The 21,970-nt window shown below is 62.1% G+C and overlaps 2 protein-coding genes across 3 annotated transcripts; one reads left to right on the top strand and one right to left on the bottom strand.

Annotated features, from left to right (window-relative positions):
• TMEM198 (transmembrane protein 198) lies at positions 1 to 5,146 on the top strand. Its single transcript, XM_032113671.1, has 5 exons — positions 1 to 65; positions 1,957 to 2,207; positions 2,314 to 2,889; positions 3,123 to 3,313; positions 3,776 to 5,146. The coding sequence occupies exons 2-5, from the start codon at positions 2,018 to 2,020 to the stop codon at positions 3,920 to 3,922; spliced, it is 1,104 nt and encodes a 367-aa protein (XP_031969562.1). The 5' UTR covers positions 1 to 65; positions 1,957 to 2,017; the 3' UTR covers positions 3,923 to 5,146.
• A 150-nt stretch (positions 5,147 to 5,296) lies between these two features.
• Positions 5,297 to 21,787, bottom strand: OBSL1 (obscurin like cytoskeletal adaptor 1). Of its 2 annotated transcripts, XM_032113663.1 has the most exons (28): positions 21,703 to 21,787; positions 19,396 to 20,493; positions 18,383 to 18,652; positions 17,926 to 18,186; positions 17,278 to 17,583; positions 16,916 to 17,194; positions 16,544 to 16,819; positions 16,143 to 16,415; positions 13,328 to 13,600; positions 12,681 to 12,956; positions 12,330 to 12,602; positions 11,767 to 12,042; positions 11,337 to 11,612; positions 10,972 to 11,247; positions 10,426 to 10,707; positions 9,460 to 9,735; positions 9,047 to 9,322; positions 8,696 to 8,962; positions 8,277 to 8,546; positions 8,118 to 8,194; positions 7,928 to 8,039; positions 7,385 to 7,651; positions 6,897 to 7,009; positions 6,601 to 6,754; positions 6,339 to 6,500; positions 6,083 to 6,187; positions 5,687 to 5,953; positions 5,297 to 5,460 (listed from the first exon to the last, which is right to left on the bottom strand). In XM_032113663.1, the coding sequence occupies exons 2-28, from the start codon at positions 20,432 to 20,434 to the stop codon at positions 5,453 to 5,455; spliced, it is 6,990 nt and encodes a 2,329-aa protein (XP_031969554.1). In that variant the 5' UTR covers positions 20,435 to 20,493; positions 21,703 to 21,787; the 3' UTR covers positions 5,297 to 5,452. The 2 variants fall into 2 exon arrangements, with proteins under 2 accessions (XP_031969554.1, XP_031969553.1); XM_032113662.1 differs by having other exon boundaries at positions 7,928 to 8,194.
• Positions 21,788 to 21,970: the final 183 nt, after the last annotated feature.

Genomic DNA, 21,970 nt, shown 5'->3' with positions numbered 1-21,970 from the left:
GGAGCGCCGGGAGCGCCGGGCGCCGCGGGGCCGCCGCCGCTGCCGCTGCCGCGCCGGGAGCGCAGGTGGGAGCGGGCGGAGCGGCAGAGGGGGGGCAGCACGAGGGCATCCGGCAGGCGGGTGACGCGTCGGACCCCTCGGGGGAGGGGCTGGGGCGCTTCGCTCCCGATGCTTCCGTCGTCCGGCGGAGCGAGCGCGGAGCCTAGGATGGGCGTGCGGGGATCTGGCGGGGCGCCCCCGGGACCCCCGCCCCGAACAAAGAGAGGGGCGGAGCGGCCCCGCGCCCCGGCGGCCTTTGCGGCCGTCGCTCGGCAACGCCGCGCCCGCCCCGCCGGCCCGGGGCCCGGCAGCCCGGCGGGGACAGCGGGGCCCGGCCGGGGGGCGGCGATGGGGGCGCCGCGGTGGGGCTGAGCCCCGGGCGCTGCCCCCGGCCCGCGCCGCGCTGTGGCCTGCGGGGAGGGGAGGGGGTTCGGGGGCCCGGGGCGGGCGGCAGCAGGTGGGTAAGTCCCGGCGCCAATGAGCAGGCGCTGGGCTCCCCTAGCAACAGTGCCCGCGCCAATGGGCGCCGCGAGCCGCTCGCACCGCTGCCCGCAGCCCTGCCCGGCGCCCCGCCATCCCGTGCCATCCCATGCCATCCCTACACCAGCCGGCCAGCCGTGCCGTGCCGCATCCCCGGTTTCCTGGGCCGGCAGAGCCCTGCTCTCACTCAACACAGCATCGCCCATCCCCACCGGGGCCGGAGCGTCGCTCCTGGGCTCTACGGGTAAAGTCCAATCCTGCTTAGCATCCCCCGGGGGACTCGAGCAGGGGCCCAGCGCTTGGCTGCCCGCTCGCTGCCCGCCTGCTTCCTTGGGATTAGGCTCTGTGCTCGGCTTCCCCACGGGGATTTGCCCTGGCTGGTGTTGCCTTCCCCAGCCAAAGGGAGGGAGGAGGTTGCCGGCAAGGAATGAGATGCCAGTGGAGCCCGTCTGGGCAGCAGCAAGGTGCTGGGCAACAGGAAGCCATGACTGCAGCCTTTGCCCTCTTCCCAGCTCCTTCCCAGAGCGCTGTTTTTGTGAGCTGTCCTGAACTGGCCGCTTAAACTTGGCACTTGGAAGGAGTGATGCTGGCCTGGGGACAATTTGTGACAATAAACCCATTCTAAACCAACTGAGCCTGTAAAAGGACTAGGGGAGCAAAGGGGTGATGGAACTGGCTCCAGGTGGGAGCAGGCAGATGGATACTGTAATTAGGTTTAAACTGAAGCTGGATCAGTCTTTGCAGGGGATTATGACCCCTCCGTCTGTGTAGGCGCTGCGGGGGGCCTGGTAACTGTTTGCTCAGCATCCTGGCACAGCCACAGCATTCAGGGTGAGCCCTTGGGTAAAGGGCAGTGCCAGCTATGGCTGGTGCCCTTCCATCCCCATGGATTGGCATGGGAGGGCTGGATCTAATGTGAAGGCCCAATTTGTTTTTACAAGGAGAGTAGGAGCTGGAGCAGAGATGAAAAATAGCCAGAAATATGATTAGAGGATTGGAGAAAATGCCTTGGAGTACAAGCTTAAAGAGCTCAATCTGTTTAGCCTATAAAAATAGAAGACTGAGGGGTGACTTAATTACTGAGCATAATTACTTCACAGGCAGAAAATACCAGGTTGTGGAAGTCTCCTGTTAATCGAGCAGGGAAAGGGTGCCGGAGAGGCATGGGCAGGAAAATTGAAGCCACAGACAAATTATTTAAGTGATACGAAGCTCTTGGGGGTACAGGCAGGCTCTCTGGGGACAGCATGTCCCCTCAGCCACACATTGGGTGACAGTCTGCACCCCCACTGATGAGGCTGTTCCCCCATTCCCTCCCTTCCTACCCAGGTAGTGGTGGGACGGAGCAGGATTTCTGGTAGCTGGATGCTGAGTGGTGGGATCACTGCTGGGCATGTGCCACCAGTTCCTCCATTCTCCTTGTCTCTCTCCCACCAGGTGGGGCCGGTGCCGGGACACAGTTCTGCTGGCGAGCTATGAGGCAGGAGTGGAGATTTTGATGCCTCTCCCAGGAGTCCCCAGAGCCATGACTGCAACTGTGCAAACGCTGCGGTTCAAGCTGCTGCCGCACGAGCCAGGCCAGGAGTGGGGGCACAGCTGCCAGCAGGAAATTGAGCGTCGCTACCAGGTGGTGCCCTCAGTGGTGTGTGCCATGTGCTGCCTTTTTGGCATCATCTACTGCTTCTTCGGTGAGCCAGGCCAGCCCAACAGCTGGCGGGGCAAGTGGGGAGGAGGGCAGAGGGGAGCTGGGGGTTGCTGGCTATCCACTCCCTAACTATGGTGGTCTCTCCTCAGGCTACCGCTGCTTCAAGGCTGTCATGTTCCTGACGGGGCTGATGTTTGGCTCTATCATCATCTTCATGCTGTGCTACAAGGAGAGGGTGCTGGACACACAGCTGAGCGTGGAGGCCTCAGTGGGCATTGGGTTGGGCATTGGAGTCTTGTGTGGGCTGGTCACCATGCTGGTGCGCAGTGTTGGCCTCTTCATGGTGGGGCTGCTCCTGGGGCTGCTGCTGGCGGTGGCCACGCTGGTAGTGATGGAGCAGTTCTACCACCCACCAACGGTGTGGATCCCCATCGCACTCCTCCTGGGTGTGGGGATGCTTTTCGCTGTCCTCACCCTGCAGTGGCAGCGCTTCTTCACCACCCTCTCCACCGCCGTCTTCGGCAGCGCCATCATGACCGTCACTGTCGACTACTTCATCGAGCTCTTCCTCCTGGTGCAGTACATCTATGAGCGCATCAAGGTGGCCCCTGCTCGCCCCGTGTGCTGGTACAGCTGGGTCATTCTGGGCGTCTGGCCGCTCCTCACCACACTGGGTGTCCTGGTCCAGTGGAAGGTCACAGGCGAGGGCTACTCCCATACAGAAGGTGTGTGGGGAGTGGGGCATGTGGGCATGACACAGGGTGAGTGTAGGAGCTGGGAACCTGGGTAGTGGGATGGAGGTTTCCAGCACCTGGTTCACACGGACATGCATGGGGTTCAGGACTCTGTGGCGGCACACCACCCAAGGGAGGCCTGGTTGCGTGAAGTTGGTGCTGGTTTGGCTGTGGGGATCGTTTGGATGTGCTCCCCAGTGCTCACAGGCCTCTTTGCTCCACAGTGATCATCAGCCGGCAGCAGCGCCGCGTGCAACTGATGCGCATCAAGCAGCGGGAAGACCGAAAGGAGAAGAAGAAGAAGCGGAGACCCCACCACCCACCACCCCACCAGCACAAAGCCCACCCCCCCGAGCCTGCTTACCGCCGCAAGCCCAACCCTGTGCGCCGCTTCGATGGGGACGTGCTCTCCCCCGTGAGTCCCGCAGCCAGGGTAGAGATCTCCCCCAGCCTCCACAGCCATTCCTTCTCCATGTGGGTGGGCTGGGGCTTGGAGAGGTGCCCAGGCACCGGTTGACATCAAAGCTCATTGAGGGATGAGAGCAGGGCATCCCCGGGACTGGGCAACTCAGGAAGGGCTAAGCTGGGGCATTACCACCGTGGAGCACTTCAGCCTTTGAAAGCAAATGGAAACTGCTGGCCAAGAGCACTGTGGGCAAAGTAGAAACAAGCAGTAGGCAAGGTGCAAAATGTCCAGGGGAGGGATAAGGCTGTGCTCCCTGCTGTGGCCAGCCACTGGAGGGCCCGAGTGCTGGGGATTCCACTGGGCTGTTTTTGAGGGGGGCTGGGGAGGGGCTGCTGCTGCGTTTAGGGTGGGGTGGGGTGCAGTGGTCCAGGAGCAGAGCCCCCCTCACTTTCTGTTACCCCTCTCTCACAGAGCTACATCCAGAGTTTCCGAGAGCGGCAGACGGGACCATCGCTGAACAGCCTCATCGCCAGCTCCCATGCCGTGGTGGACCTGGACTATGACTGCAGCTCCACCGTGCCCCTCACCACAGGCTCTGGCCCTGCCGTGAGGGTATAAGCCAACCCAGTGACCTCGAGCAACACCAGCACCCCAGCCTGTTCTGACAGAACCCCTGAGACAGGCAGGGCTTTGTCCCCCCAAGTGGCCACATGTGGCTTGGGGCTGCAGATGGAGACCCTTCTTGGAGACACATAGGACTTGTCTGTGGAAGCCCCAGCTACCTGTGGGGCCCAAAGGTGCTGGGGAAGCCCTTTGGCAGGGACGCAGCCCAAGGGCCAGAACCCATGGACGTGCAGTGCGAGTGGCTCTGCTGGGGTGGTGGGTCCCCAAGCCCCCACTGCTGTGCGTTACCCTACGGCCCGGGCACGCTCATCCTGCATCTTAACATTTCCCCATATTTGAGTCCCCCCCTTCTCAAGAGCAGCTCCCCATGCCTGCCCCTACCCCATCGCACCCGCAGCAACTCCCCAAGTGCCTGTCCCCTGTGTCCCTTCCTCAAAGAGCAGGTCCCACAGCCCTTTTCCCAGCAGGGAATCCCCTGAGCATGTGTGCCCTGTCCCACCCTGTCCCCAAGAGCAGCTCCCAGGCAATGCTTCCCAAAACCTGCCTCCTCAGAAGATCCTTCTGCCCTAGCCACCCTCCCTACACCCCAGAGCGGCTCGCCACTCCATTTTCCCAAGCTGGACTGGGGTGGTCCTGGGGCAGAGACTGCCACGGCCAGGTGGTTCCCAGGGTGATGCTGGCTATTGGTGCCTGTCCAGCAGGAGCTGTGCTGGCAGGGTGCATCCCCCACAAAATGTTTTGGTGGGAGACAGGACACTGGCTCCAGCCTTTGGGCAGAGGCTGGGCTGCCTCAGGGATGCGGGGACCCCTGCAGCATCAGAGACCGTCGCTGTTTTGCTGGCGACTGGATTTTTATAGTGGCCAGGGGACCTTGGGGCAGGGCAGGGCAGGAGCCCCTGCCCAGAGCACTGCTGTGGGCAGAGGCTCACGCCTTGTATATATTTCTCTTGCTGTGATTTGTATTAACTTATTACGGAGTGAGCCAGGATTTCCCCATGGCCAGGCAGGCAGGATGGTGGTGAGACTGGACCAGGGTGCCTTCTGCTTTGGGAGCCCCCCCCAGCCCAGCCCAGCTGGCCCCGCTGCCCCAGGAACTGCATGTTTCTGCCAGGCACCCCCTTCCCGCAGCATTGTGCTGCCATCCCCCTTTTCAGTCTCTTTTGTAAATGTGCCAAATGCTGCTGAGGCCTCGGCCACACAGTAAAGAGCCTTTCGGAGTCCGGCGTGCAAGGCCAAGGGCTGTGCGGGGGGCAGGGGTGAGGGGGGCCCTGAGGGCCAGGCTTCCAGGGATGCTGAGCAAGACGTAGAGTGGTGCCGCCACCTTTTCTCTTAGCGGGACCCCCGCTCTCTGGTGTGGAAGAAGCCATGTCAGAAAAAAAGACTGTTTAATGCAGAGCCCTGAGGCTGGAGTAGGCTGGGGATGGTGTCCGTGTGTCTGTACATGCCAGGGGGAGTGTGACCCTGTCTCACAGCAGTGGCATCCATCAGTCTGCATGCAGGCTCTTGAGTACTGCATCCTGGCTTCTAGCTCCCTGTGGGAACAACAGGAGTCAGAGAGAGCTGGAGCATTGACAGAGCTGGTGGGGCACCCAAAAGGTGTATCCCAGACAACAGGTTGGCCCTATGTCCAACCTGCTCCCCCCAGCCCAGCACTCAGACTCTTGCAAGCAGTGGGGGATGGGGACAGGGCTCCTGGTTTCCCTTCACTGCAAGGCACAGCAGCAGCTGGCAGTGGTGCCCCTCCAGGTGCCCACTCACCCTCTACGAGGAGCCGGGCAGTGGAGCGGTCATCGAAGGCGTCACAGGTATACGAGTCCTCATCCTCGGGGCCCACGCGGTGAATGATGAGTGTGCGGTAGCAGTCCAGATTGCAGATCTCATACTTGTCACCAGCAAAGATCTCGGTGTCCCCACGGAGCCAGCGCACCCGGCCCCGGGCGTGGGACACGGTGCACTCCAGTGTTGCCTTGTGCCTCGCCAGCACCGTCTTGTCCCGCAGTGGCTTCACAATCCGGATTGGCAGTGCTGGCGGGTGGGGAGAAGGTGTCAGCATCGTGGGGTGAGCAGGCTTCCATGGGGACACCGCAAGCCAACCCGGTACACCCCAGCCCTGGTGCTGGGAGCCCAGCCAGACCTCGCAGCCCACACTGGTACCTTCCACCTGCAGACTGGCCTCTGAGATGACCGTCCTGGCAGCAAAGCGGATGAGTCCCTTGTCCTCAGGGCGCACACCACAGAACAGCAGGAAATGCCGGGTCCCTGGGGAGGGAGAGGCTGGCTCAAGATGACAGCAGTGGGCACCCATAGTAGGCAGGGGGGCAGGGACCCCCGTTTGTCTACAAAAACTCCCCTTGCTTGAATTTGCCCCTTCTCAGCCCCAAACCAGGTGTGGAACCACCTGCACCCCTACCTTCTTGCCGTATCTTCACTGTGCTGGAGACCTTGATTTTCTCCCCATCCCGAAACCACTCGCCCTTAACATCTGCATGTGACACCTCGCAGGTGAAGACTGCATTGTCACCCTCCCGCACCTGGATGTCCTGCAGCTCCTGCACAATGTGGACCTGGCGCTCTGTGGGTAAGGGACAGGGTGCCACGTCAGCCAAGGATGAGAGGAGCAGGCGGCATGGAGTTTGGGGGTGTGCACACCGCCGGGAGCTGGGTGGCCGTACCCTGGACGTGCAGCGTGGCGGAGGCCCGGCAGTCACCTGCGTCGCAGGTGTAGCTGCCAGCGTCGGTCAGCTCGCAGCGGCTCAGCTGCAGGATGCGGCGCCGTCCCGCTGAGTAGATGCGGCAGTTGGGCCCCGGCCGCAGCTCCTGTCCATCCTGCACGGGGGCAAACAGGCAGCACCCCACTGCTTTGGCCCCTCTTCTCTGTCTGCAGCCCTGGCAGGGAGGGCAGCGCCAGGGGACAAAGCAAGGAGGACACAGCCAGGTGCTGCTGGAGGGAATTGGGGTGAACCCTCACCTTGAACCATTTCACTTCTGCATTGGGGCGAGACAGCTCACACTCAAAGCTAGCGACCCCTGTCTCTGGGGCCCCCAGGTCTCGTGGGACCTTCACCATAGTGACTGGAGGCTCTGAGGAGGCAGGACACAGGACAGGAAGGTTTGGTATGACAAAGGCGTGGACTTGGGGCTGCAGGGAAGAGTAGCTGTGGCTGGGGCATTTCAGCATGGGGTGGGAGTGGCACTACCCATGGGCAAGCACTCATCAGTGGTGTTCCAGCTGGGTCTGGACCCAGACCCTGGCTGGGCGTCCCCACTGTTCAGCTCACATCTCTTCCCTGAGGACACGGGGACACTTGCCAGAACACTGTCACCCCTGTCCAGGACAGGGGGACACATGTGCCCGGGGTGGCCCAGCTCAGCCTTGGTGTCTCCCCCGGTACAGAACAGCTGCAGGTCAGACAGTGCCAGTGCCACACACCCCGCAGCCTGCTCAAGAGACCGTACCCCGCACACGCAGGTGGGCGCTGCAGCGCAGAGTGTCAGCAGTGAAGGTGACAGTGCCTGAGTCTTCCAGTGCAAGCCTCTCCAGTGTCAGGCTGTGCCCGCAGCCTGTGGCACTGATCCGGCACGTACGGCTGGGCTTCACCCGGATGCCATCCCGTGTCCAGACCCCAGTCACGCCAGGGTGAGACAGCTCCAGGTGAAAGGTGGCTGTCTCCTTCTCAAAGGTCTCCACGTCTGCCAGTGGCGTCCGGATCGACACCTTCCGGGCTGTGAGGGACCCACATCTGTGAATAGGTGTCTACTCCACCCCAGAGCCCCTGGCTTCCCAGTCTGTGCTTGCTGGAGTGATCCTCTAAATCCAGCTGTTTGTAGCACGCTCCCACCCCTGCCCACGAACTCACTCTGCTTGACCACACCTTCCAGCCAAGTACCAGCTCTGCCCACATGCTCCCATTGCAGCAGTTGGGTGCCCTCCCTGTCCCTGTCCCCATCCCCATCCCCATCCCCATCCCCTTCCATCCCCATCCCCAGCCTGGTACTCACGCTCCACATGGAGCTTGGCCTGTGTGCGGTCGTGCAGGCTCTCGCAGCGGTAGGTGCCACGGTCGGTGGGGCCGAGGCAGCAGATGGTGAGGGTGCGCCGGCACCCCGACTCCTGCAGCAGATACTTGCTGCTCGGCTGAAGGAGGACACCCTGCTTCAGCCACTGCACCTCGGCAGCCTCATGGTTCACCTCCACCTCCAGGCACACGTCCCCCTGCTCCTCTGCCACCATGTCCTGCAGCTTCCGCACGAACAGCACCTGTGCCTCTGCATGGCCCGTGTGCTGGGTCAGCAGCTGGTCCCAGGGCTGTGTCTTGAGCCGAGCCCCAGCTTCCTCCTTTCCCCTCACCTTGTACATTTAGCCGAGCTGTGCTCACCAGCCCCTCGGTGTTGACTGTCACGGTGCCTGCATCACCTGGCTGGCACTGCCGGAGGGTGAGGCTGTGGCACAGCCCATTCCTTGTCACCAGCAGCCGCTCGCTGGGGACCACGGGCTGGCCATTCAGCTGCCATGTCACAGCCACGTCTTCGGGGGACACCAGGCACTTGAAGGTGGCATCCTCCCCCTCCAGCACTGTCAGGCTCTGCAGCTCCATGATGATTTCCACCACCCTGGGGACTACAGCCGTGTTGTCAGGGTACAGCAGCAAGGACCCCCTGTCCTGTAGAGACGCTGAGCGTTCCTGCAATCCTGACATCACTGTGCCGCATCCCCACCACCTCCATGGAATACGGTTCCCCGAGGTGGTGGGGAAGCCTTGGGCTCACCCTGCACCGTCAGCGTCGCCAGTGTCTGGTCGTCGTTGGACTCGCAGCAGTACTCGCCGGCATCCCCGGGCTCCACGCGGCTCAGCACCAGCGACCGCTCCCGTCCCTCTGCCGTCATCTGCCGGCGGGGGCCGGGCGCCAGCACCCGCCCGTCCTTCCGCCACACCACATCACCCCGCGCCTTGCACAGCTCGCACCACAGCACCACCCGCTCGCCCTGCCGCGCTCGCACGTCCGACAGCCCACGCAGGAACTTCACCCGCAGCTCTGCACAGTCAAACCCCCGTGTCAGGACCCGCGGCCAGGGCAGGGGGAACCCCGGGCACCCCCGCTGCCCCCCTGCCCGCCCACCTCGGACGTTCACGTCGAACTGCATCTGGTCGTGGGGTGAGAGGCAGGTGTAGGTGCCAGCGTCCTCCATGGCCACATTGTGGATGATGAGGCTGTGCACGCGGCCGTCCCGACGCAGCTCGCAGCGCTCGCCGGCCACTGCCGCCTGCTGCGGGCCCAGCCAGGTGACATCAGACCGCTCTGTGGAGGTGATGGCAGAGAGCACGGCACTGCCGCCCTCCAGCACCAGCAGCTTCTCCTGCTCCTCTCGTTTGTTCACGAACAGCACAGGTGCCTCTGCCGGGGGAGCACTGGGTTCAGCTGTGCCCCTGCCAGTGGCACCAGCATGGGATGGGGGTGCAAAGCATCCCGCCATGAGGCAGGATGGGACTGCTCCTGCCCTTGGCGTGGGCGAGGGACATCTCCAGGCTCACCTTTCACACGCAGTGTAAAATGCACCTCATCATCACCAGCGTCGCAGAGGAAGATGCCACCATCACCCAGCTCTGCTTGCTTGATGGTGAGGCTGCGCGTGGGACCCTCGCTGCACACCAGCAGCCGCCCACCTGAGCACAGCGTCTGTCCATTCTTCTGCCACTGCACTGCTGCTGTCTCCAGGGACAGCCGAGCCACCAGTGTCACACTGTCCCCCTCCTGCACCTCCAGCGGGCTCTGCGCCTCCTCCTTGTTGACAATGCACACAGGCCGGGCTGAGGGGCACAGGGGGAAAGGCAGGGTTCAGGGATGTCCCCACAGTGCAGGGAAGTGCAGGGATAGGACTGCTGCAAGCGGAGAGGTGATCCCTCCATGAGTCATCATGGGGCAGGAGGGCTGTGGGGCTGGCTGGAGGTCATGGTGGGACCAGACAGGGGTTCCAGTGGGGCAGGCTGGAGGGATCTGGCAGCTCAGGGTTCACTCAGGGAAGGGATGGCAGCAGAGCCCATCACTCCCTGTACAAGCAGCACAGCTGCCACATTGAGACCATTAATTTAATTGTACTCCTGCATTCAGAACACCTTGCTGGGGAGCCAGGGCACCCGCCTGCAACAGGCCCCCTCCCACCCTGCACAGCCCTCCATCTCCAGCTGATAAGGGTCCGGGCTGAGCTCAGCCTTTGGCAGCCAAAGCAGGAGGAGCGGCGCCTGGGAGCCAGCCAAGGCTAAATTTAAACAGCCCCTGGCTGGGGGAGGCAGCAGGGACATGTCTCACCACAACCCTGACATGTCCCTTTCTGACAAACGGCTCCTCTAGGGTTGGGGACAGGGCTCCCACCCTCCCCTGCCGTGCTGCCACCCTGGCCTCTGCCATCAGCCGGGTTACAGAGGCTTCCCCTCCCCTTGTCCAGGTCTGTGGTATGATCCCACCATTCTGGGGGTCCCTGGGGTTCTGAGCCAGCTCACCCGACACCTCCACATTTGTCATCATGCGGTCGCTGGCAGCATCACAGACGTAGCATCCTGTGTCGCTGGGCTGTGCCCCATTGATGGTAAGCTGTCGCAGCACCCCACGGGCCTCAACTTGCACCCGTTCACCCGGATGCACCTCCTGGCCATTCCGGAGCCAGCGCACGATGGCGTCGGGACGGGAGAGCTCACAAGCCAGCACCAGGTCTTCCCCGGCCACCAGGTAGCGATGTACCACGGTGCCCGTGCTGCCCACGATGGTCACCGGTGGCTCTGGGACTGGAGAGATGGGCTGTCACTGCAAGAGCAGCCTGTGCTACATGTCGCAATAGCCAGACCCTGTCGAGACTCCTCTGGCAGCAGCTGAACAGCACAGGGGTTTCCGCAAGGCCACCACACAGGTGCAGCTCACTCCCCATGTGGCCCCCACCAGCCTCCCTATGCTCACTGCCACCCAGCCCAGCCTCACACCACCCTGGCAGCAGCCACCGACCCACATTGGTCCTCTCCCTCTGGCCATCCCCACCGGGACCTCCTGCTCACCTTCTACAGTGATGAAGAAGACAATGCTGTCATCACCGGTGTCACAGAGATACTCCCCAGCATCCCTGCCTGTGGCACCCAGGATCACGAGGGATCGGCGCACCCCGTCCTCCTCCAGCCGCACACGACCCGTGTCCTGCAGCTTCTCCCCATCCTTGTACCACTTCACCTCCCCATGGGTGTGTGAGAGGTGCACCTCCAGCACCAGGTCCTCCATGGCCTGGCAACGCCGGTGGATTGGCAGGACATCCTTCTCCAGGATCCTGACCAGCGGATCTGCAGCATCCAGCACCAACAGAGCTGAGGTCTCTGGGGTTTGTGCACCCAGCACTCCACACCAGGCTCTTCCCTAGCCTCATGCTCACCCAACACTTGGATGGTGAAAGTCACTGTGTCATTGGCAGTGTCACAGGTGTATTTTCCAGAGTGTTCAGCTTGGGCAGCAGGGATGAGCAGCCGGCGATGGGCACCCTCCTCCTCCAGGACCAGGCTGCCCCCAGCCTCGAGCCTGACCCCCTCCTTTGCCCAGCACACGGGTGCATCCGCACGGGACAGCTCACAGCACAGTGTCACCGTCTCCCCCGGGGACACCGTCATGGCAGGGACAGGTCTGCAGGGCTGCAGGATCCTCACCGGAGGCTCTGCAGGTATGGCATATCTGTGACACAAAGCAGCGCAGGGACAACGCAGCCCTGGGCACTCCTCTGCTGCCAGCCCCAGGTGAGCACCTGTGCTGGGTGGCCCGGTGCATGGGCACCCACTGGTGGCCAGAGCTACACCAGCACATCCACTGACCTGACACCTTGACATCGAAGGAGACGGCCTCATCCTTGGTCTCGCAGATGTACTCGCCTGCATCCTCTGCACTGCTCTTGAGGATGAAGAGACAGCGCCAGGCCCCCTCCACCAGCAGCAGCAGGTTGTCAGTCTCGTCCACCTCCAGCCCATCCTTGAACCAGTGCACTGGAGCATCTGGCACAGAGAGCTCGCACCGCAGCTCCACACACCCCGGTGCCTGAACCAGCAGCTCCAGTGAGCGCTGTGGAGGGTGCAGGATCCTCACTAGTGGCTCTGTTGGGGATGTGGAGGAAGGGTGTGAGACCTGCTCACTGCTCTGCTCCTGGCTCTGCTGTCTCTATTTACTGTCACCTGTGCCCCTATCCCCACAGGGCTGAATGGAAACTACAGCCTCTCACCCCAGTGCAAAGAGGTGGGAGCTTCTCAGGGGCAGTAGGCACACAGATGCAGCTGCACACCCTCCTCCACAATGCTGAGGGCAGGGAGCAGGGCTGGGGACCCCAGAGCATAGAGCTGGCACAGTGCTGCCTTTCCCAGGATGTCCCTGCTGTGCCACCAACCTGCCACCAAGATGGGGTAGGAAACAGATGCATCTCTGGCGTTGCAGGTGAACTCCCCGGTGTCCTGCATCTGGGCACAGGGGAGCACCAGCCGGTACTGCAGCCCCTCCTGCTCCAGCACCAGTCTCTCGCCCACCTCCACTTCTTCACCATCCTTGTACCAGCATACTGGGGACACCGGGCGGGACAGCTGGCACCACAGCTCCACGCGCTGCCCAACCACATAGGAGTGGGGGCCCTCCCTGTTGGAACTGACGATCCTCACTGGCACCTCTGCTGGAGACATGGCAGGGCTCAGGCGTGGTGCTGGGTGAGCCCCATGTGAGGACAAGCATCCCCTGGGAAGCTCACCTCTGACAGTCACCCTGAAGCTGGCAGCATCATCCCCGGCATGGCAGGTGTACACCCCTGAGTCAGACAGCGCGGCCGTGGCGATGTGCAGCCTCTGTGAGCGTCCCTCCGAGCAGATGGCCAGGACCTCGCTTGGGACCACGGCCTCGCCGTCCTTCCGCCAGTGGACAGGGGCATCTGGCGGGGACATCTGGCACTCCAACACCAAGGGCAGCCCTGCCAGCACCTCCTGGAGCTGCTGTGCCTCCGGCACTGGGGTGAGGCAGACCTTCAGTGCTGAGAGGACCAAGACCTTGTGTCACTTGGCCTCCCATCCTACCTGCCCTGGGGGCAGCAGCCATGGACATCCCAGCTCTGCAGTGCTGGTAGCTGCAAGCTGGGAGAACAGCAGGGCTGGGATGTGAGGTGGCATCACCCACAGGCAGGCAGCTGGTTGTACTCTGGGGTGTAGAGGGGCAGAGTGGCCCAGGGCTCTGGGAGGAGACAGACCAGCTTTTATGCCCCTACCCACATCCCCCTCCAGCCCAGGGGCATGGGCAAGGAACTGCTCACAAGGAGGTGAGAAGCAGCTGAGGTGCTGAAGCCAGAATGTGAGCAAGGAGCTGGGGCAGAGGGAGAAGGGGGAGAGGGATATAGGGTGCACCCACCTGCCACGGTGACTGTGTAGAAGACAGAGTCCCCACCAGCATCGCAGACGAACTCCCCCGTGTCCTGCGGCTGGGCACAGGGCAGCACCAGCTTGCACTGCAGCCCCTCCTGCTCCAGCACCAGGCTCTCACCTGCCTCCACCTCCTCTCCATCCTTGTACCAGTGCACTGGGGCTGCCAGGCGGGACAGCTCACACCACAGCTCCACACGCTGCCCGGCCACATAGGTGTGGGAGGCCCCCTCGTTGGAGCTGACAATCCTCACCGGCTCCTCTGCCATGGAGAGACATGGGGCTCAGCTGGGACATAAAGACCAGAGCCAGTGATGGTGGCAGTCACAGCCCTGTGTGGAGTGATGGCTTCACTGCTTGTTGGCTTTGAGGCTGGAAGGCACCACATCATCCACATCCTACACAGCACAGCTTCTGGACTATCCTGCCTGGGTCTCCCTCTTCTCCTCACCCATTACAACCACGAGGAGCACCAGGCTTTGAACTGGCAGTAAATTGCTGCCGTGCCCTTGCTGCCATGGTACCTGCCCTGCTTTGCCCCATGGTGGAGCTGAGGGATGTGGAGGGAGGATGCATATAGGCAAGCCCCAGTATTGATAACCATTGTCTGTGGTGTCAGCACCAGCCCCTACAGCTGCTCTTCCAGGGGGTGCCCTCCCCTCTGCCTGTCTCCCCGTTTTGGAGGCCACCGGGTGCCAGCTGGTGCTTCTGTCATGGCTCAGCCTTGGCATTTGCTTATACTGTGGCACAGTGTAGCATGTTCCATTCATAAACTGGGCAGAAACCAGAACCATGACACACAGGCACATGGTTTGCTTGCAGCCAGCAGCCCCATCCCTCCAGCTCACCAGGACCCAGGACCCAATTCCAGATCGCATCTAAAATCACCATTAACGGGCTACATAAAATGTGTGCCACTGCTCACATCGCCCCTCTGACCTGAGTCAGAGCTCTAAAGACAGGGGAGCTCCCAGTACAAATTTTAGGTGACTTCTTCATCCCGAACTTCTCCTCTCTCCTGGGAGAAGTTCGGGATGCCACCCACAGCCAACACTGCCTGCCTGGCTGCACACATTGCAGCCGGCCGTAGCTGGCCTGGACTCTGCCACGGGTGCTCATCAAGCCCATGGCTCCATGCAGGCACAAGGCACAGCCAGCTCTGGGGCACAATGGTGGACGAGCAGCAACCTGCCCCTCTCACAGCCCGCCGCTGCCCCGTGCTGGGCAGCCGGGTGGAAGCTTCCCAGCCAGTCCCCAGCCGCGATGCCCAGGCCCAGCAGCACACCGCAGCCCCGCAGCGTGGGGAACGGTGCGGCGCCAGTTTGCAGCGATTAACCTGCCGCACGCTGAGTCTGCGTCCGCCCGGCTCCCTGATCAAACGACGGGCGGCTGCCTCTCTCCCTGGACATGCTAAAAGCAATCACGTTGCTGAAGTGCAGCTGGAGATGTTGAGCAGCACTGAAGTGAAAGGATAATGTGCCAGCCCTCAGCGGGCAGCACTGCTCTGGCCTCAGCCTCTCACCAGTTCTGAGGGAGCTCCACTGCTCAACAGCTGCTGGAAAACCCAGAGACGCGTTGGGATGGCCGAGCTTGAGGCAGACGGGCTCTATGCCACAACAGCCCCATGGGGGATAGCTGGGATGCCTCAGGGAAACCCCTAGCGTGCCACAGCAGTGCTTGACTGCAGCAGCCAGCCTGGCACTTGTGCCAGAGAGGTGTCAGCCTGAGCCTCCTGGCACCCACCCCCAGCCCTGCCAGTGACACTGATGTCCAAATCCAGATTGAGCCAAGACAGCTAAGACCCTTCTGTCAAAGTGATGAAAAGCTGCTCAGCCAAAAGGCTGAGCTTCAGCAGATGGTGTTCCCTCTCCCACCCTAGGGAAGCAGAGCTCTCCATGCCTTGCACTCCTGCAGGGCACACAATGACTCCTGCCTCTGCCCAAAGCCCACACTGCCTGTCCTTCCCACCGGCAGTTTTGCCTTCATCTCACTAAAACCCCTCCCTTCCTCACCCTCCTATCAGTCGCCACTCCACTGATTCTTCAACATCTCTTAGCAGTCATCCTATCTTCACTCCTACATCCTTGGCCATCAGCTTTGGCCCTTTGCCATGTGTTAACACCACAGTGAGGCTTTACCACTGGGGTCACACAACCTTTTAACTGGGCTTTAGCTTTGCCCCGGTCGCCTTCCTGTGGTTGTGGGATGTGGATTTTGGGGCCAGCAAGGGGAAGCCTTTCACTAGCTTTCAGCTTTCATTACCCTCTGCCAGCCAGCGATGCCAGCAACTGCTCCACAGCTGAGGCGGCCGTCACAGGATGCTTTGTCCTGCTCCCACCCAGTGAACACCTCCCAGCCATTGGTCTCCAGGCAACTGCTAATTTTCAGGTCAGCAATTAACGCTGTCCATCAGAGCAACGACCAGCTGTGAGTCACCCCACGCTGGGTGCTGAGGCCACTATTTTTAGGACCTTGGAGGAGGGCTTGGTTACTAGCTGTGGCAGAGGTCCGGCAAACACCCTGGTGTGCAGGTGCTGGGTGCTCTCGTGTACTCTAGTGTTTTGGACAGGCAGAGTGAGCTGTTCCCTCCGGCAGCCAGTCTGAGTGGTTTTAAGCACAAGAGCTGCCACAAGGACCCCAACTGACCAACCAACCAAACTGCTGGTGAGTACCCGTCAAAAGCATGTCTGACAAGTATCCCATTGCAGCAACAGCAATACTGACAGCAGCACATGCATTGTGGCACCCTTCACCACCAAAGAAAGCCCCTTGAGACCCTACCAGCCCTCCTGCATCACACCCACCTGCCACAGTGATGGTGTAGAAGGCAGAGTCCCCACCAGCATCGCAGACGAACTCCCCCGTGTCCTGTGGCCGGGCGCAGGGCAGCACCAGCTTGCACCGTGGTCCCTCCTGCTTGAGCACCAGGCTCTCGCTCACCTCCACCTCCTCTCCATCCTTGTACCAGCGCACTGGGGCTGCCAGGCGGGACAGCTGGCACCACAGCTCCACATGCTGCCCGGCCACGTAGGTGTGGAGGGCTTCCTCATTGGAGTTGACGATCCTCACCGGCACCTCTGCCAGGGATAATGTGGGCCTCAGCATGACTGGCTGCAGCTTTCAGCCACACGATGGGAGCAAGAAGCAGGGCAGGAGCACTATCGGGAGGTAGGGGTCAGGCTCCCACACACAGTCCCCAGCTCACCGGTCACGGTCACCACAAAGCTCACAGCATCATCGCCAGCGTCACAGGTGTACACACCAGTGTCCGAGAGACACGCTGAGCGGAGGAGCAGCCTCCGCACGCAGCCTTCTGCCTGCACTGCGATAACATCATCCAGGGGCACAGCCTTGCCATCCTTCAGCCAGCACACAGGGGCATCTGGGGCGGACACCTGGCATTCCAGCAGCACAGGCATCCCTGCTGGCACTTTCCGGAGCCGCTCGGCCTCAGACACTGGGGCGATGCGGACCTGTGGGGCTGCGAGACATTGCGGAGGGGTGAGAAGCATCCTCCAGCATAACAGTCCCTGCTGCTGGGGTCCTGGTAGAGCCCCAGGGTGAGTGCCCTGATCACCTTGCACATGCAGGGTGGCTGAGTCCCGCACACCACCGGACACGAAGGTGACCTGGGCCCCACTGTCAACCAGTCGCGCTCCCCGGATCAGCAGCGAGTGCTCTGTCCCACGGCGCTGTACACTGCACCGGCCGCCCGCATCTTCCTCCTCACCCAGCCTGGCACCGTTGAGGAACCAGGAGCCGTGCACCGCGGCTGACAGCTCCAGGGAGAACTTCGCATCCTCGCTGTCCCACACCCACACATCCTGCAGACCCCTCTCCAGACGAGCTGCTGGGGCTGGAGCACAGCTGGACTGAGCCCCAGTGGCACTGACTACCAGCACACTGTAGCACGACATCCCAGCTTGCCTGTCTCCTCACCAAGATGCACAGATCCAGGGAACTCCACAGGGCTGCTCCTGCCATGCTTGTTGGCGGCAGAGATGCGGAAGCAGTAGTCGGCCTCGCGAGGCACGCTGTCGCCCAGCACCCGCACGCAGCTGGGCAGGTCGGTGGCAAGGCACTGCACCCACTCCCCCCCCGCTGCCTCCCGACGCTCCAGCAGGTAGCGGCTGGCAGGGCGCAGGTGGGCATCCGGTGCGGGACACCAGGTCAGCAGAGCTGTGTTGCTCTCCACCACGCTCATCTCAGCTGCCACCGGTGCGCTCGGAGGGTCGTGCTTCACACCTGCAAGTCACAGCCCAGTTTGCCTGCTTGGGGATGGCAGTGAGGCCCCAGGTGGGGTGGCAGAAGGGCTGAAGGGGCTGCACAGCCTGTTTCTTTGGGGATTCTCTCTCTGATGGAGAGGATGGTCTTGCTCCCATGTAGCATGCTGCTGGCTACAGGGGTTTGTGAGTGCCAGTGAGACTGGGATCCTGGAGCCCAGGGGCTAAAAGACCCCTTTCCAGAAAACACATTGCAGCATCACATCCCCAGCATATTGGGTGCCCATTCCATCTCCCCTTCTGTATCACCCCCCACTAATGGGCAGGAGAGAGGACACAGGACCCCTTCAAGCCTGAAGCTTACACTTGATTCGGAGCTGGGAGGATGTCTGTGACTCCCCAACAGTGAAGGAGATGATGCCCGCGTCCTGGCGGGTGACGTGCACCAGCACCAGGAGGTGTGTCCTGCTGAAGCTCTTCAGCACGGTACGGGGTGACTCCCGCAGCTGTAGCCCATCCCGGCTCCAGCAGCTCCCCTCCACCACATCCCGCGTCTCCACACAGAAAACCGCATTCTCCCCCTCCATCACATCCAGCTTCCGTGGCAGCCGCTTCACAATCACCCCTATGGGAAGAGATGTATGAGGGCCAAGGAGGGATGCTGGGGAACACGATGGGCTCTTTGAGGTGGGAGAGAGGGCGGGGCAGCAGCAGGCACAAGCCAAATGGAGGGAAGGCAAATGCAGGGGGCAGTGAGGAGGGACCCTGGCAAGAAGGGGAATAGGAAGGCAAAGCTGTGCTACCGGAGACCTGACCCCCACCTCGGACAGAAACCTCGGCGATGCTGCGCCCTTTGTCCTTCATCTGGCAGAGGTAGATGCCATCATCATCGATGCGGGCATCGCGGATGGTCAGGCGCCGCACCACCCCTTGCTCCTCCATCACATACTTGTGACTGGGCTGCAGCTCCCTGTCCTCCAGGTACCAGGAGGTGGGGATGGTCTCCAATGGCACCTGGCACTCCAACACTGCATCCTCACGCTCTGCTACCTCCACGTCTGCCAGCTGCACCTGGAACCGCAGCCGGTGCTCTGCCACAGGAAGAGACAGGAGCTCAGGGCATGTGGGGAACAGCACCCACCGTCAGCCCTTCGCTCAAGGTGTTCCCAGCTCACAAAGAGCACAGAGCCCTTGGCCCTCCTTTGCTCTCTCCTTTGGTTTGTGTGAGACGGACACTGCCTTGACAAGCACATCCCCCAGGGCAAGGAGAACCAGAGCACAGCCTGGGGAGACCCAGGGATGCCCCCAGTATCTCAGCAGGGAGTTTTGGGGGATGCAGGAGCATGGAAGCCCACACACTGCAGCAGGCATGTCAGTGGAGTGGAGCAGTGGGGTGCAGGCAGGGGCTGCCATGGGCTGTCCCCAGCTGGCTGGATGCCTTGGGGGGAATTGGGCTCCTGCCAGTGCAGACGGTTGGAGCCGTGCCCTGTAGGGCTGCCTGCCAAAATCACTCAGCACTTCCAGGGGAATTTGTCACCAAGGCACTGTCCCCCTTCCCTGTTTGTGGCTGGACACCCACAGCCATCCCAAGAAGCCACCTCTCCGTTTGCAAGGAGAGAGAGACATGGAGGCAGACACAGGTCCCGGAGGAGACCAGCATCCCCTGCTTCCAGCCCACAGCTCTGTCCTGAGGAACCTGGGGTGACCCTGGCTGCGAAAGGCAGGAAGGATCCCAGGGATGCTGGGCTCCCACATAGACACATCCCTGCCAGACAAAATTCCCTGAGCCCCCCAGCGCCTGGCCACCCCTGGCACTCCTTGGACATGTTCCTACCTTTCACCTGGAGCTGCACTGCGCTGAGGGTCTGGCCAGCAGTGTTGGAAGCAGTGCATACGTACAGCCCCTGGTCCTGGGGTTTGCAGTACAGCACTTTGAGGATGAAGTAGCCCTCCCGGTCCTCGTAGATGAGATGCCTGCGGCCAGGGGCGAGGGGCTCACCATCTTTCTGCCAGACAATCTCTGGCTTGGGCTTGCCAGTAACGTAACAGCGGAACTTGGCGTGCTTCCCCACGCTCACGGCAAATGCCTTGGCCCCTGGCACCCTGGCCGGCAGTACGCCATTGGGTACCCAGATCTCCGGTCCCACGCGCCGTCCTGCTGTGTGCCGCTGCCACCGCTGCCGCTCTGCCAGTGCCTCGGGACCATCAGCAGGAGAGCCATTGGGGAGTCCGTCCAGCAGTGCCTGGGATTCCACCAGGAGCACGGCAGCAGCCAGAGCCTCCTGGGAGCCGCTGCGCGCCCGGCAGATGTACACTCCCCCGTCCTGGGGCCGGGCACCGAACAGCTTCAGGAAGTGCCAGTCCTCTGGTTTCTGCCCCAGTGCAAAGTGGCTGCTCTCAAAGAGGTCGGAGAGCTTGTGCCCATCCTTCTCCCACTCCAGCACTGGGCAGGGCTGCCCGGACACCCTGCAAGTGAACATCACGTCCTCCCCCCGGCACACCCGCATGGATGAGGGGGCAATGAGGAAGACAGGTGCCACACTGTCTGAGCATCCCTCCTCCTCTCGGGGCTCCGCTGGCTCTACCCTGAGCGTGGTGGCAGCATAAGTCTCGCCAACACTATTCTTGGCCTTGCAGACGTAGAGTCCACTGTCCTGGGGGGTAGCACAGGACACCAGCAGGCTGTACAGTTCCCCTTTGGCCTCCATATGGAAACGGCCTGAGGGCTCAATGAGGTTCTTGTCCTTTTCCCAGAGGACACTTGGCTGGGGATCGCCCATGATCTGGCAGCTCAGGACCACATTGGTGCCACTTTGGACTGTGAAGGCACGTGGATAGGCCAGGAACCTGGGGGCTCCCCCGAACCCCTCCATCACCACCTCCCCAGGGTCACAGCAGGCAGCTGGCTGGAACAGCAGTAGGGACCATCAGCCTGGGGGGATGTACAGACAGACTAGAGTGGGGGCTCAGGCTTCATCAAAGAGACCGGCCGATGTGGAGCCCCCCACCAGGAGGGACTCACACCCGGAGCAAAATCCCCATGCTTCAGGAGCATCACCCTCGTTCGGAGCAGCACAGCCCCACTGGGTTTGCTCCCGTGTCACCCAAATCACCCATTTCCCAGCCCAAGGCAATAGGAGAGGCGACAAAAGGCGGCTCTTTGCACCCCGAGGAGCTGAGACACTCGCAGCCTGCCCCAGGGTTGCAGAGGGGACTCCTGTTCCAGAGGCGGGGGACCCCTGCCTAGACAGGGAGCATAGGCAGCTGCTTGCTGGGTGCTGAGGCTGGGGGACAGCGGAGACAAGACGGCCCCCGCCCGCCCCTTCCCCACCCGCCGGGCATTCGCATTCCTGCAGTATCGGGTGGTGGCAGAGCCGCATTCCTGCAGCGTCTGGGCCGGCTCAGCGGGCAGGTGCTGACACGGGTCTGTCACGGGCGCGAGGCCCCCCTGGATCCGGGCACTTCCTCCCAGACTTGGGTGGGCAGGAGACCCTCTCTTTTGGGCGGCCACCCCACAGGGCCATGCCCTGGGGCAAGCTGGGGCTCTGCCAGGAGCAGATCCCCTTCCAGACAGTAGTCCCACAGGCAGGATCCAGCCCTTGTGCATTCAAAACTACAGCTGGAAATCATCAGCCTCAGGAGCAAAAGAAAAGCCGAGGAGGTGGGTCCTGCTTTTGGAGAGCACTGCCTCCATCCCCGACTTTGTGGGTAACCGTGCCCACCATCAGGGCAGGAGTGGGGCAGGGTGCTCCGTGCCTCCCCGCGGTGAGTGCACCCCAGCCTCTGCCTGCACCATGGCTGGGACTAGGGCAGGGTCATCTCTGACTTGCTGAGGCAGGGGAAGGGGAAACAAAAATGCTTCTTGAATGAGCCAGAGGGTAGGAGAGGGCTGGTCCCCAAGGAACGACAGGGACTGGGGTCAGCTTCTCCTCCCAGAGCCCTACCCCCTGGACATTGCACCCGTTCAGAGCCACCTCTCCATCCACACACGCCCCTGACCCATGGGCCACCCCACAGCAGCTCCTTTGGACACAGATGGCTCTGATGGCTCGGCCGCACACTGCACCCTTCAACTACCCCCTTCCCCAATCTCCCTGCCCCAGGCAGTCCCCTAGCCCAGTCCCCTGCCCCACTCACGTACCTTGCTCTGCCACCTCTCCCCTGTGTCTCTCAGCGCCAGCACCCAGCTCCTGCTGCTTCCCCCAGCTCCACTCCTGGGTGTCAGTGCGCAGGGACCAAATGTTACAAACGCCTGCAGCTGCTGTCCCCAAAAATACCCTCTGATGACACGCAGGGTTGATAAGACTGAGCCTGCTCCATTCAGCGCCTTGCCGAGGCAGGGCTGGCATACCTATGTATAGCAGCCTGGCAGGAGCCACCCCAGAGAGCTGGGATGCTGCAGGCCTGGC

Source organism: Corvus moneduloides, chromosome 7 (genome assembly GCF_009650955.1).
Source record: "Corvus moneduloides isolate bCorMon1 chromosome 7, bCorMon1.pri, whole genome shotgun sequence".
NCBI classification, from domain to species: domain Eukaryota; kingdom Metazoa; phylum Chordata; class Aves; order Passeriformes; family Corvidae; genus Corvus; species Corvus moneduloides.
The sequence above is the reverse complement of the archived record's forward strand: the minus strand, read 5'-3'. Positions and strand labels throughout refer to the sequence as shown.

Excerpts from the sequence above, each read along its gene's own strand:
- TMEM198 (XM_032113671.1), top strand. The coding sequence starts at position 2,018 with ATGCCTCTCCCAGGAGTCCCCAGAGCCATGACTGCAACTGTGCAAACG. Across the intron at positions 2,890-3,122 it reads GGGCTACTCCCATACAGAAG|TGATCATCAGCCGGCAGCAG; the intron begins GTGTGTGGGGAG and ends TTTGCTCCACAG. Across the intron at positions 3,314-3,775 it reads ATGGGGACGTGCTCTCCCCC|AGCTACATCCAGAGTTTCCG; the intron begins GTGAGTCCCGCA and ends CCTCTCTCACAG.
- OBSL1 (XM_032113662.1), bottom strand. The coding sequence starts at position 20,434 with ATGGAGGGGTTCGGGGGAGCCCCCAGGTTCCTGGCCTATCCACGTGCC. Across the intron at positions 12,603-12,680 it reads CTTCAGGGTGACTGTCAGAG|AGGTGCCAGTGAGGATCGTC; the intron begins GTGAGCTTCCCA and ends TGTCTCCAGCAG. Across the intron at positions 6,188-6,338 it reads AGTGAAGATACGGCAAGAAG|GGACCCGGCATTTCCTGCTG; the intron begins GTAGGGGTGCAG and ends CTCCCTCCCCAG.